This window comes from Bison bison, unplaced genomic scaffold (genome assembly GCF_000754665.1).
Source record: "Bison bison bison isolate TAMUID 2011002044 unplaced genomic scaffold, Bison_UMD1.0 scf7180017864341, whole genome shotgun sequence".
Lineage (NCBI taxonomy): Eukaryota > Metazoa > Chordata > Mammalia > Artiodactyla > Bovidae > Bison > Bison bison.
The window spans coordinates 1,666,931-1,680,056 of record NW_011494913.1 but is presented as its reverse complement, the minus strand read 5'-3'; the positions used below and the strand labels follow the sequence as shown (position 1 = coordinate 1,680,056).

At 46.2% G+C, this 13,126-nt stretch overlaps 1 protein-coding gene across 3 annotated transcripts in view; it reads right to left on the bottom strand.

Annotated features, from left to right (window-relative positions):
- Positions 1–12,455: 12,455 nt before the first annotated feature.
- Positions 12,456–13,126, bottom strand: part of RGR (retinal G protein coupled receptor) — a 10,692-nt gene continuing 10,021 nt past the window's right edge. For 2 of the 3 annotated variants that reach the window (XM_010854378.1, XM_010854377.1), the window contains one exon: positions 12,899–13,108. In XM_010854378.1, coding sequence (XP_010852680.1) covers positions 12,977–13,108 — 132 coding nt within the window. In that variant the 3' untranslated portion in view covers positions 12,899–12,976. Of the gene's footprint in view, positions 13,109–13,126 lie in introns of all 3 variants that reach the window. The other variant, XM_010854376.1, reaches the window with a different exon arrangement.

Below are 13,126 nucleotides of genomic sequence, written 5' to 3'. Positions count from 1 at the left end.
AAAGTCCAATACTTTGGCCACCTGATGGGACGCACTGACTCATTTGAAAAGACCTTGATGCTGGGAAAGATTGAAGGCGGGAGGAGAAGGGGACGACAGAGGATGAGATGGTTGGATGGCATCACTGACTCAATGGACATGAGTTTGAATAAACTGTAGGAGGGAGTTGGTGATGGACAGGGAGACCTGGCGTGCTGCAGTCCACGGGGTCACATGACTGAGCGACTGAACTGAACTGAACTGATTAGCCTGTAGTTTCCTCATCCTGTCTTTGTCTGGTTTTGAAATCAGGGTAATAATGACAGCTTCATAAAATGAATTGAGAAGCCTTCCCTTTTCTTATATAAAAGGGATTGCATACAACTGGTGTTAATTCTTCTTTAAACATTTGGTAGAATACTCTGGGCCTGGAGATTTCTTTAATAGGAATTTTTAAGCTATAAATTAAGTTTCCTTCAAAGTTACAGGGCTATTTAAATGATCTGTTTCATACCGAATACGTTGTGGTAGTTTGCACTTTTTAAGGAATTGGTAAAATTTAAGTTGTGAAATTTATATAATCTCACATACTGTGAACACATAACGTGTTTAAATATAATTTTCCATAGTATTTAAGTAAATTGGGGTCGTTATTTTCTAAATGTTTTCTGTCTCGCCAGGTTTCACTGTTCCTGTTGACTTGGCTAGAGAGCGCAGGGTTTCATTGGGGCTCTATTTTTTCTTCGCTAGTTGTCATGACTAGGCTGCTAGCTTCTTCAGCTTCAAATCTGTGATACAGGAGGAAAAAGAAAACCCAGGGAGGGCTTCCCTGGTGGTTCAGTGGTAAAGAATCCACCTGCCAATCAATGCAGGAGACATGGGTTCGATCCCTGATCCAGGAAGACCCCACATGCCGTAGAGCAGCTAAGCCCATGCACCACAACTACTGAGCCTGTGCCCTAAAGCCCGGGAACCACAAATACTGAGCCTGTATGCCCTACAGTCCACGCTCTGCAACAACAGAAGCCACCGAAATGAGAAGCCTGCGTGCTGTAATTAGAGACTAGCCCCTCCCTGCTCACAGCAGCTAGAGGAAAGCCCGCGCAGCAACAAAGACCCAGAGCAGTCACATACACACACACAAGAGACCCAGTCATGCACCGTCATTTCCTCCATATTTAAAAAAAAAGAAAGAAAACCCAGGGAACTTACGGCTGTGTCATTTCTTGGTCTTGAGGTCTCTGAGCAGTCTTCCTTCTCTCCCTCTTTTTGATGATTTCTTTTGTTTGTTTTATACATAATGTCTGGGGGTTTTAGCTATACTTGGCAAGACGAACAAGAAATCGTATGTCTATTCCAATTTCCTGGAAACAAGAATTCTCTCATGGGTTTTGAAGTGGTTTTTTTTTGTCACTTCTCATGGTTTTAATTTGCATTTCCCTAATGCCTGATGATGTTAAACATCTTTTTGTGTGCTTATTTGTAATCCTCTTTGGTAAAATTCAACGTTTATTTTAAATCTTCTTCATTCTTATCATTTTTCCCAATCTTTCTACATTCTTACTTCCTCTCTTGCTAGTAGCAGATTTCCTCTTTCACAAAGAAAATTGAAGTCATCCAATGGGAGCTTCCTTATAAATGTTGCCAGTATACCCACAAACACATCCAGGTCTCCCGTCACATTTAAGCTTGCTCAAGTCTCATCCTTATTTTTAAAAAATATTTATTTTATTTATTTGGCTGCTTCAGATCTTCGTTGCATCACGCGGGATCTTTCGAGGGGCACACAGGCTCGGTGCTTGCAGAGTGCAGGCTTAGGTGCTCTACAACAAGTGGGATCTTAATTCCCCTACCAAGGATCCAACCCGGGTCTCCTACATTGCATGGCAGATTCTTAACCACTAGACCACCAGAGAATTCACAAATCTCAATCTTCTTAAACAAGAGTTTACAGAGCTCCCTCTCTCCTCCACATTACCTTATTTCTCTCTCTCTCTTTTTTTTTTTTTACCTCACAGTCAGAATTCTTGAAATAATCTCCTCTATTTCCAGTCTGGCTTCCATTTTCCCTTCATTGGGACAGTTTTTAACCAGATCAATGATCGCTACCATGTCACGAAATCCAACATGCGTTTTTCCATCCTTACTTGACTTCACACATTCCTTTTTGACACACTCATTTCTCTCTACTTCTGGACACTCCCACTCTAGGTTCTTTTTCCCCTGTTACTCTGGATATTCATTCTGTCTCCTTTCAAGACTTTTCCTCCTCCATCAGGCCATTAAATATCTTGGAGTTCCTGAAGGCTCAGTTGAGGCTCTTTCCTCTTCTCCATGTGTAATCGTTTCCTGGGAAATCTCATCTAGGACTACAGCTCAAGTTGTCAACTCTGTAGGCAAAGTGGGACACATCTGCATCCCTATCCTGACATCTCTGAGTTCCAAATCCTTATACTTAATCACCCTCTCTTCATCTCCGCTTGACCTCACATAGACATTTCACCACAACAATCTCAGGCTGAACGTGTAATCTTCCCCTGGAAACCCATCCACCCTCCAGTTCTTTCCTCCACTTGCACTGCTCTCGTTACAATCCAAGTTTTTACCATTTTTTCCCTGGATGTCCATAAATAGCCTTTAACTGATCCCCTGCGCCCACTCTTCCTAACAAAAACTCTTCTTTGTGGCAGAATGTCAAACTATAAATTGTATCATATTGGCCTATGCTTAACCCCCTTCTATGCTTTCCAATTAGTGTGAAGTCCAAAATCTGTAAACAGACCTGGGTGGTCTGATCAGTGTGTCCTGCCTCAGCTTACAGGATTTCTTTCTTTCCATTTGTTGATTCAACTCTAATCGCCTTAGAGCAATGGCTCCTTTCACATCTCAAAAACACCCCAGTTAAAATAGTACGACTTTCTCAAATCTCAATGATATTAAGGTCCAGAGAGTGGTGCAGGGCGGGGAGGAGCATGGCAAGAGGGCAATTCTTGTTCTAAAGATGAATGCTCCTTCCTCCAGGACCTAGAGTTTGGACCTTGCTCCTCCAGCCCATTTCCAAATCTCTGCTCCGTCCATGGTACCCCGTGGTGTGTCCACCACTGTTTGTTGTTCTGAACCCACTCTGATCAATAACACAACCCAATGGATCCTGGCACTGGGCCATGGTTTCCTTATCAGCATCGCTTTTATAGCATGTGACTCTGGTGTAAGCACAGTGTGCTGCAAAACCATGCTACAAGTCACAGGATGATGCCCCGCGTGCCCTGACACTCAGCCCCTAGCCCACCTCTTCCTTTACATCCCCATGGACTGACCCTCCCCCACCCTGGCCCAGCCTTTAACATGGGGAAGATGTGAAAATTCTCATGCAAGAAATCTATTACAGGACTTCCCTGACAGCCCAGTGGTTAACACTGTACTTCCACTATCCGGGGCCCAGGTTTCATCGGTGGTAGGGATGATTCTTTGTGCCACATGGTGTGGCCAAAAAAAAAAAAAGATGTCTATTAAACAATGATTTTTAAAAGGTTACAAAAAATATATTTGGATGTAGAAGAAATTTCCACTGAAGAAAGGATGAACAAGTAGAGTTTGGAGAATTTTGTCAATGGGATGGAAAGCCTTTACAGAGGAAAGGAAGGCTTGAATCGGGACCTCAGTGCTCTTTGAACATGATTGCAAGCCAACTATATTTCAGAGACTTGAGAGGGAATAGAAAGGGAACTTATTTTACCTCCTCAGGGAAGCCTTCCTGGATCTCCCTGTACCTTTTAACTTTCCTCTGAGATCCTGTAGCTTTTTTAATGTACATACTCTAAAACTGAACTATATGGTGAGATATATTGTTCCATCCTTCCTGATGACACCCCATAGCATTTTTAATCAACTTCACCTAAAGCACTTGTAACAAATAATAATGTATGACTTTATTTTCCTGCTAGATTATGAACTCCTAGAAGGAAAGGATTATGTCTTATTCATCTCCTTATCTCCACCTCCAGAATGAAGTCAGGAGCTTGGTAAATAGCAAGCTGTTATTAAGGGAATGAGTGACTGAATTCCAAAGAAGATAACCATTTCTTTTTTTTTTGGCTGTTCCACGTGACATGCAGGATGTTAGTTTCCCTATCAGGGATGGAACCAGCACTCTCTGCATTGGAAGTCTTAACCACTGGAAAACCAGGGAAGTCCCAAGAAGGTAACCACTGAGGATAAGTTTATGTGTTTTCTTGTGATTCTCTGGCTTTATTCCTTAATTCCAGAGAATCTTAGAAAAACTATTTGTATCTAGATAGTTCTGGCAGTTTCTCTCCCAACCGTGTCACTTATTAACAGTGTCCTAAGGCAGTTTTTATAATCACTTAGAGTCTCAGTTTTCTCATATATGCGATGTGGATAGTAATACCTGAAATAGCAATATTATGATCGTAGTATGGTTCAGAGGATTACATGAGATGACACACGGCATGGTGTCAGGCAATGCTACTCATAATTATGAGTGTTTATTCTTCTTGCCTTTTCTAACTCCAGGGAGCTGTTTAATCATTTCCTGTTTAACTTAAGCAAGGATTGGGCAAATGTACCTGCCAACAGCAACTGATGAATTATAGTGTCTTTAGCTCTCTGATGCCTGAGCTTCTACAAAGGCTTTCTTTGAAACCCAGGGAGGCAGAACAACCAAGGCACTCCATCTGTGGGGCTCGTGCCCTGACAGACCTATGGACAGAGAGCACCCGCTGCCTCGTGGGGCTGCCAGGTGTGAAGGCAGGGACTGCGAGGCAGCATTCCTGGGCGCAGGAGGCTTTAAAGCTGGGGTGGGTGGGCAGCCCCAGGACTTCCCTAGAAAGGGAAGCAACACACAGACTCCTAGAATGCAAAAAGAGGGTCATCAGGCCTTCTGGGATGATGGTTCTCAGAGAAGAGGACTGGGACGAGTTAGCTGGGATCTCTCTGGTTTGTTTACATCCTGGTATGGCTTTTCTCCAAAAACAGACAAACAAATACTTTCATTTTTTTTTAAACTTTGAAAACAGGCTATAAAATCCCAATCCCTTATTAGATGAAAATATAGACCAGGAAAATTCAGTGACCCACCCAAGGTCAGACAGGAAGGGAGCAGCAAAGCTGGAATTCCAAGGTTGGTGTTGTTTTGACTGGGAGCCCAGGGTTCTTGCCCTTTACCTGTTGCCACCCTGTTAAGTCACCGCTGAAAAAAACATCTGAGCACGTGTTGTCTTGAGTCATGGACACATTCTCCAAGAAGTTTATCTGGTACTCGGATCTGCGGGGTTTGGAGGCTTAATTTAGAATCAAGAGGATGGGGTTCGTGCAGGCTCTGGTGTCATCAGTTAACCTGTGTGAATCTCAGTTTTTCACAAAAAAGGGGGCTCCAAATCTCCTTCCTGATTTCCTCTTTTGTTTGTTCTAAGAATCACAGAAAGAAAAGACTTGAAAAAGAGATTTGGGTTTTTGTGTTTTTTTGTATGTTTGTGATTTTTCTGGCCACATCGTGCAGTATGTGGGATCTTAGTTCCCTGACCAGGGATTGAATCTGCATCCCCTGTAGTGGAAGTACAGAGTCTTAACCACCGAACCACCGGGCAGTCCCAAAAGGGGTTTTTAATTCTAAATTTTCCCAATCCACATATTCACTAAGATCCTCCACTTATCCCCCTAGTAGCAGAATACTAATACTGATGGCTTTAGTTGGTCTGGAGAATCACTGGCCCTAAATCTCTCATCAGAAGCTTAGGGCACTCCTATCCTCGTGCTAATTCCTGGGCTGTCAAGAGAGACCGTGCCAAGACTGGGAATTGGTCACTCTGTCCCACACCTAGAGGATGGCATGCGATGTGGGTTACTCCACCCAGGACAACTCCCTTTAGCTTCTACTCATGGTTCCAAATGCTCACTGGACTCAGATACCTGAGCCTCTAAGAGGCATCTGTATTTATTCCCCTCCAAACCTGTGTATCTTCCCCCATCTTAGATATCACACCTCCAAAATACCTAGGAGCCATCCTTACGCTCTCCCATGCCTTCAAATCTCATGTAGTTCCCACAGTGGAAACTGTAACTTCTCCTCAACATCCATGCTGTTCTCGCCTACTGTGTAGCACCTATGTCATTTGGGTAGGACAGACCACACCTATACCGTCATTGATCCAAGCCAACTAAGGTAATTTAATTCCATTTCACATGGTAATTCTTTCCAGTAACTTCATCAAAGTGAATCAGTCCACTGGCAAAGGAGGTATAGTAGGAGTATTAAGCCACCTATCTGATCCATGCTCTTGGCAATAAGGATTGGTTTAAATATGGGTCAGTCAATCCCAAGATCAAGATTCTTGTTTCATAATTGTCACAAATTATGCTTGTTCCTCCTCCAAGCAAATGGAGCCATCTTGCAAGCATGCATGTATCTTGCTCTTGAAGGCCTCTTGCAATTATGTATGAAGTCAGCTTAAGAATAAACCAACACAGAAAGAGCTGTGCAGAGACTGAAAATTATAGAAAATTAGGTTAGAGCCTTGATCAAAGTTGCCTGAAGCCTATCTTCATCACACTTTCTATTTGTGTGAGTCTCTAAATTCACCTCATATTCTGAAGACAGTTGACTAACGTGTTTTCTGTTTCCTGAAATCAAAAGCATCCAAACTGATAAACCTATTCAAACTACTGGCAAGTCCTGCCCCATCTGCTTCCAAAACTGTGTGCTATATTTGTTTACTTCTCGCCAGTCCCACCCCGCCAGCATCATCACCATTCCATGTCAAGGCGAGAGTGCCTCCAGCCTGAACGACTGCAACAACCCTATTGTACTTTCCTACCCCCTCCATCGGCCCCGCCACGGCAGCCTCTACACAGCAGTCAGCTCCATCAGTCAGAAATAGAAATCAGATCTTGTTATTTCCCTAAAACCTTTCAAAGGCTTTCATTTGCTCTTAAAATAACGTGTCCTCCGCTTCTTCCCCATCCTGCAGCCCTGCTGAGTGTGGCCCCTGACTCTCCCCTTGCTTCTGACTTCATCTGCTCCAGCATCATGAACTTTTATGTTCTTTGAACAGTCAAGCCCATTCCCACTTGTTGTTCCCTCTGCCTGGACTGCTTTCTCCCCCCGCTCTCCACCTGACTGCCTTATTCTCATCCTCTAAATCTTAGCTCAAATATCACCACTTCGGTGCTGTCTTTACTCACCACCTCTTCTAGTCACTTTCTCTCTTATCTCCTTGCTTAGCACAGTTCATAACGATCTATTTTATACACTTGTTTATTTTCTTAGAATGTAAACTGCTCATGAGGACCTTGACTGTCTTGTTTAAATGGTATCCTGATGTAATTAGGTTAAATAAATATTTGTTGAACCAACACCAAGGAGTTGCTCAACGTGAAATCCTGCAGGGAGGTGTTCCCAGAACGCCACCCAGCGGTGGCTTGAGGTACAGCATGGCGATCAGCAGATGTCCATTGCCGGATGTCACACCTTGAAACTTTGGTATGGATTGTCTGGCAGGTGAGGGAGGCTGAATGAACAGCCCGCTCAGCTACTGGGAAAGGAAAGCCAGGCATCGGGACTAGGGATCATAGTGTGCTTCCCCGGGCAAATACACCACAGCTTCAACATCATCGGCCTCACTCAGGAGTTTGTTAGAAATGTAGAATCTTAGCCCCACCTCAGACTTACTGAATCAGAATGTGCCCTTAACAATGGTTCGTGTGCACCTTATGGCTTCAGAAGCCCAGCTCTCTACCAGCTGGCATCTGAACTGCCAGCTCTGATACCCCAGAATCTTTGGACTGGGACTCGGAAGCAAGGCTTCCCCACATACTATATGGCCTTAAGCAGTATGTTTAACCTCTTTATGACTGTCTCTCCATCGATTACAAGACCTGACCCTATTCTCTTGTAAATGATATCATGGTGATAAAAGCCTTACTTAGGCTGAAACACTGCTGCTGGGTTCATGATCTTTGGGATTTGGGGAATTAATACAAGATGAAAGATGAGAGCAAGCCATAGGGTAAGATGGGGTGAGTAACAAAGAAATAGATTTCTAGAGAGAAAAGTATATGCATATGTGTGTGTGTGGAGATACATATGTGTGTGTGTGTATATAATGTATTTATATAGAACAGCAAAGAATGGCCTCAGAGCTGACTCAGAGTAAATCTCAGCTAAATCACTCTTCATAAAATGAGTGTCCATAACCCCCACCCCCACCCCTAATCAATGGTTCTTAATCCTGGCTGCACAACAGAATCATCTGGGAGCTTTTAAAAGCCTCCAGCCCAGCCAGCCCTTCAGACCAATTACATCAGTCTCCACGGGAGAAAACCAGACATCACCGTCTGTAAAACTCCACTGTGCTTCTCAATCTTTAAGATGCACACAGACGTCCTGGGGGTTATTTCAAAAGCATATTTGGATTTGGGAGGTCTGGGTGGGGTATGGGAACCCGCATTTCTAACAAGCATTCAGATGTTTCTGGTCCAGGGACCGCTTTGAATCGCCAGGTCTCAAGATGGTTCAAAGGTGCCAATGAGCTTGAGGATATGTTTTTGAGGATGTGGTGGGGGAACTAAATAAAGTTGTGGAGGGGACACATGTTGCATAAAACCATCACTCAATCATAATTCTCCTGTATACCTCTTTCTTTTCTTCGTATGCCCCCTTCTTGAGTGATAGCAAAAATCAGGGAGTTGTTGATAAGGTCGGACTCTAATATTTATTGAACACCCACTACATACTATGTGCTTTAAAATATGCCACCCCAACAAGGTCATTTTGGTGGAAGCGGAACAAAGTCAGAGATAAGAAACTTGCTCACACTCAGCCACACATTGAAAAAAGGCCCAACCTGGATTCATGCGAGGTCTTTCTGATACCCACACCTAAGTGCTTTCTAAGCTGCCATGCTGTCTCTCATCTAAACAGAGAAGGACTTGGAGGTGTCTTGACAGCTGCGAAAGGAAGGGCAGCTGGGTGGAGGAGGCCTCACAGGGAGACAATGGAGGCCATTGTGGCAACAGCTGCAGGGAGCAGGGGGGAGGGAACAGATGTGCAGCGTCCCGGCCAGTTCAGTTCAGTTCAGTCGGTCAATCATGTCTGACTCTTTGCAACCCATGGACTGCAGCATGCCAAGCTTTCCTGTCCTTCACCAACTCCCGGAGCTTGCTCGAACTCATGTCCATCAAGTCGGTGATGCCATCCAACCACTCATCCTCTGTCGTCCCCTTCTCTTCCTGCCCCCAATCTCTTTCCCAGCATTAAGGTCTTTTCCAACGAGTCCGTTCTTCCATCAGGTGGCCAAAGTATTGGAGTTTCAGCTTCAGCATCAGTCCTTCCAATAAATATTCAGAACTGATTTCCTTTAGGTCCCCGCCAGGGAGAAGTACTAAGAGGGGAGCAGCAAGTTACCTCAGCCAAGAGGACAGGGAAGACGTAAGGAGTGTGGTTTCGGCCTTCACCCGGGGCTTTTCCAGAGCTCTTTCCCATCACCCAGCGCCGCTCGCGGCAGCTCGGCGGGGCTTGAGCCACTTCTCCGCGCACAGTCCTTGCGGTGACTGCAGTTTACAGTGCGTTTCCACGTGTAATGTCGGCAGAAGATATATCACCTCTGCTTCTAGATAAGCAATCCAAGTAAGAAAAATTCAGGCACTGTCCCAACTTCTCACAATTTAGAGGCAGAAGCCAGACCAGACCTCCTAACCTCATCCCACGCACGGGAAGACCTGAGAGGTTGACATCTGGCTGCCCTGTCAATGACTGCTCTGCAGGCAGAGGGAAGGGGAGCCGGCTAGGGCCCTCTGGGGGTCCTGTGGACAGTGGGCGTGCAATTCCGTGCCCTTCAAGGAGAGATGTGGAATCATAACATTACTTGGAGGGGAAAGCAAGTAGACATCACGCTTCTATAACAAGAGCAGAAAAGAAAGCTTGTCTGGGATCTTGCAGAAATCTATGATTCACCGAAGCAGCCTCCTGAGACCTCCTGGCTCTTCAAGAGACATCTGCGCTGAAGGCCCAGGTTGAATTAATTGATCATTGAGTTAGCACTGCCACCCTGTGGCATAAACTAGGTACTTCATCACCCTCATTTTTGAGGTAAGGACTTCTGCCCACACTGCTCTCCATCCTGACCCCCCCACCTTTTCTCTTCATTTAAGCTTATGACAGGACAGATATTAATGATATTTACTGAGATGGGAAAAACAATTCAGGAGACAGTGGGAGAGTGAGCTTGTATTTGAAAAAAACTGAACTAGAACTCTAACAGGGAAAACAGCAGAAATCCTTTCAATTTTGTGGCAAGGGGAAAGATGTAAATAAATCAGGCCAACTACCTGGCTGTCAAGTTTATCCATGTGAAAAATGTGCAAAAGCCCTTTACTTTTAAGAGAAAATAGACATAGTTTAGGCCATAAGTAATTTGTTTCTTTTTCTTTCTTTTCTTTTTTTGCTAATTAATCAGGTACGAAGTCCTTCTCTCCCCAGGAACCTTGTTCCAATGGGGGATATTGGGGTGGAGGCCAGAGATTATATATTCCTTTACCTCAGAAACAACTTGCTACTGTATTTGCAACTTTAATTCAAGTCCACTTGTCAATAGGCAGAGTCATCTTTCCCAGCAAGAAGATGGGGCGAGATGAGGGCATGTTATTCCACTGTACTTATATTTATTTTTTTTAGAAATTTTAGTGCAGTATAGTTGCTTTGCAGTGTTGTGTTAGTTTCTAATACACAGCAAGGTGAATCGGCCATATGTGTACATATATTCCCTGTTTTTTTATTTCTTTCCCATTTAGATCACAGGAGAGCGCTGAGTAGAGGACCCTGTGCTAAACAGTGGGTTCTCACTGGTTATCTATTTCATGCCTAGTATCAATAGTGTCTATATGTCGATCCCAATCTCCCAATTTATATTTCTTTTAAAAAGAGCTTAAATAAACCCTGGAATCATGGATCTTTAGAATGGTCACTGTTAGGACACAAACTTTGTGGCTTTTAAGTTGGGCTTTATATAGTCCCAGGCGTGGCACCCAAAGGTGATGAGGCTCCCTAAACCCAGCCCATGAGTGAGATGCAGGGGTGTGGGTGGGCTTGGGGCTTCTGAGTTGATAGTTTCAGGGGGGGCTCTGGTCATTCCCCACCAGGTGCTGACAGTCCCTCGCATCTCTGGCCGACCCAGCTCAGCGTGGAGATGCCCCAAGCCCACCATCCCAGCTCTGGACAGTTACAACTTGGGGATATAGGGCTCAAGGTAACGCCTTCCTTGGCCATGCCCAGTCAACCTAACTTCCCCCCCTCCTCTCTGAGCACAGGCAGGGGTGTGATCTGCTTAGGGACATGGGCTACTCCTGCTGGAGTCTTCAGCCCCCCTTACCTTCCAGCCCTTCTCTCGTGGACTCTGGGGCACATCTCCCCTCTCTTCTCACTGTGGCCCCTCATCCCTCCTTAGTGACTTTGTGCTTCTAAGACCCACAGGCTGTGGGGGCAGTGTCAGCATCTCTGGGCCCCAGAACCCATTGCTTTGCTGCGTTTTCAGTGTGTGTACGAGCCTAGATCAAGCCCCAGGGTTTCCCCACCCTGGCCCCACTCCGGGGCCAAGGCAAGAACCCTGTGTGGGTGCTGGAGTGAGGCCAAGTGATATCTTGTCTTCACGGTGCCTGGAAACAGTGCTGCGCGAAGACTTGGTCCTGTCCTCACCCCACGAGGTTCTGCAAAATGACTGAACCAGCCTCTGTTTTGTGCAGACTTCTGGTCTCGTGTTTCTGTGGCCTGATTTTCTACATCTGCAAAGCCAAGAGGCAGACCCTGGTCTGTGGGGTTCTCAGATGCTCTTCTCATGCCCTTCCCCCACCCCCACCCCAGGGACTCGGCACCTCCTTCCCTCAGCTCCACGGGACTCGCTCTCAGACTTCCTGCCTAGGTAGTGCCTGGGTCAGCTGCCCCTCCATCGTCAGACCTTCTGCAGCGCCCTCAGCCGTCCTCCACCCATCTCCATTTCCCTCTAGAACCAGGCCTGGGTGCCATCAAGGCCCGTGCACCTCGATGCCTTGTCCCTGAGGGGCCGAGCCCATGGGAGGTGCAGAGGTGCGTCCAGGAGTGGGCCCCAGCACGAGTGTCTCAGACTCAGATGCCACGGGCTCCGGAGGGAGCACACGAGCTGCAGCTGGCGGGCGAGCACATGCCCTGGGCGGAGGGCAGAGCCACTCTGTGCCCCAAACCGTCACCATGGAGCCTTCTCCAGGCTGGTGGGGCCTCATCTCCAGGTGCCTGAAGTTCTAAACAAATTGTCCTAATTTTTTTAATGTTGGCAACTAAGCAACGTGCAGCCAGCTGTCTTAACTGGAGGGTGGTGACGGCGACTCTTGATGAGCACTTCATATGTGCCTGGTAAGGTGCTGGGCCCTTCTGCATGGTCAAGTCAAAATTCCTGTCGTCATGCCTCACAAATTGGAAACACACGCCCAAGAAGTGGAAGTCACCTGTACGAGATCACGATTTAATAAGAGGTGTTTGAACGCTGGCAGCCTGGGCTGAGCTCCCACAACCAGACCTGGGGCTCTCACCCTTTCTATGTAAGTCTCTGAATCCTAAGAGCTGTACTAATGAGCAGCAGCTTCTATGTGTATATGATATATGCTACCAAGTTCAAGCTTCACGACAGACCCAAAGTCCGTATTAACATCCTTACATCAGGGGCCAGGAAGCTGAGTCAGAGAGTGTGACTTTTCCAAGGTCTCTCAGCCTCTATGTGGAGAGCTATGGCCAACACAGGTCCGTGTGGCTCCAGAGTCCGGGCTTATTCCATGTAGTCTGGTTTTTCTCTGAATCCCCTGTGTCCAGCCTTGGACCAGGCTCAAAGGGCCATCGGGGATGAAGGGTGAGTGTCTGGAGCTTGGCTCCTGAGGCTGCTGGACAGGATTCCCCAGGCAGGGGCTCAGTCCAGGAAGGCCAGGGTGGGCCTGGGTCTGGGAAGCCCCCCAGAGAGGCTCACTGCTCTCGGCTGTGCTCTCTCCTCTGTGGCGAGAGGCATTGCCAGATTCCCCTGTGTACCATCTCGCTGCCCAGGGCATAGTTCATGGCGTTGACCGTGGGTACTGCCTTGGCAATGAGAGCGGGCACCTGTTGTGATGGAGAAAT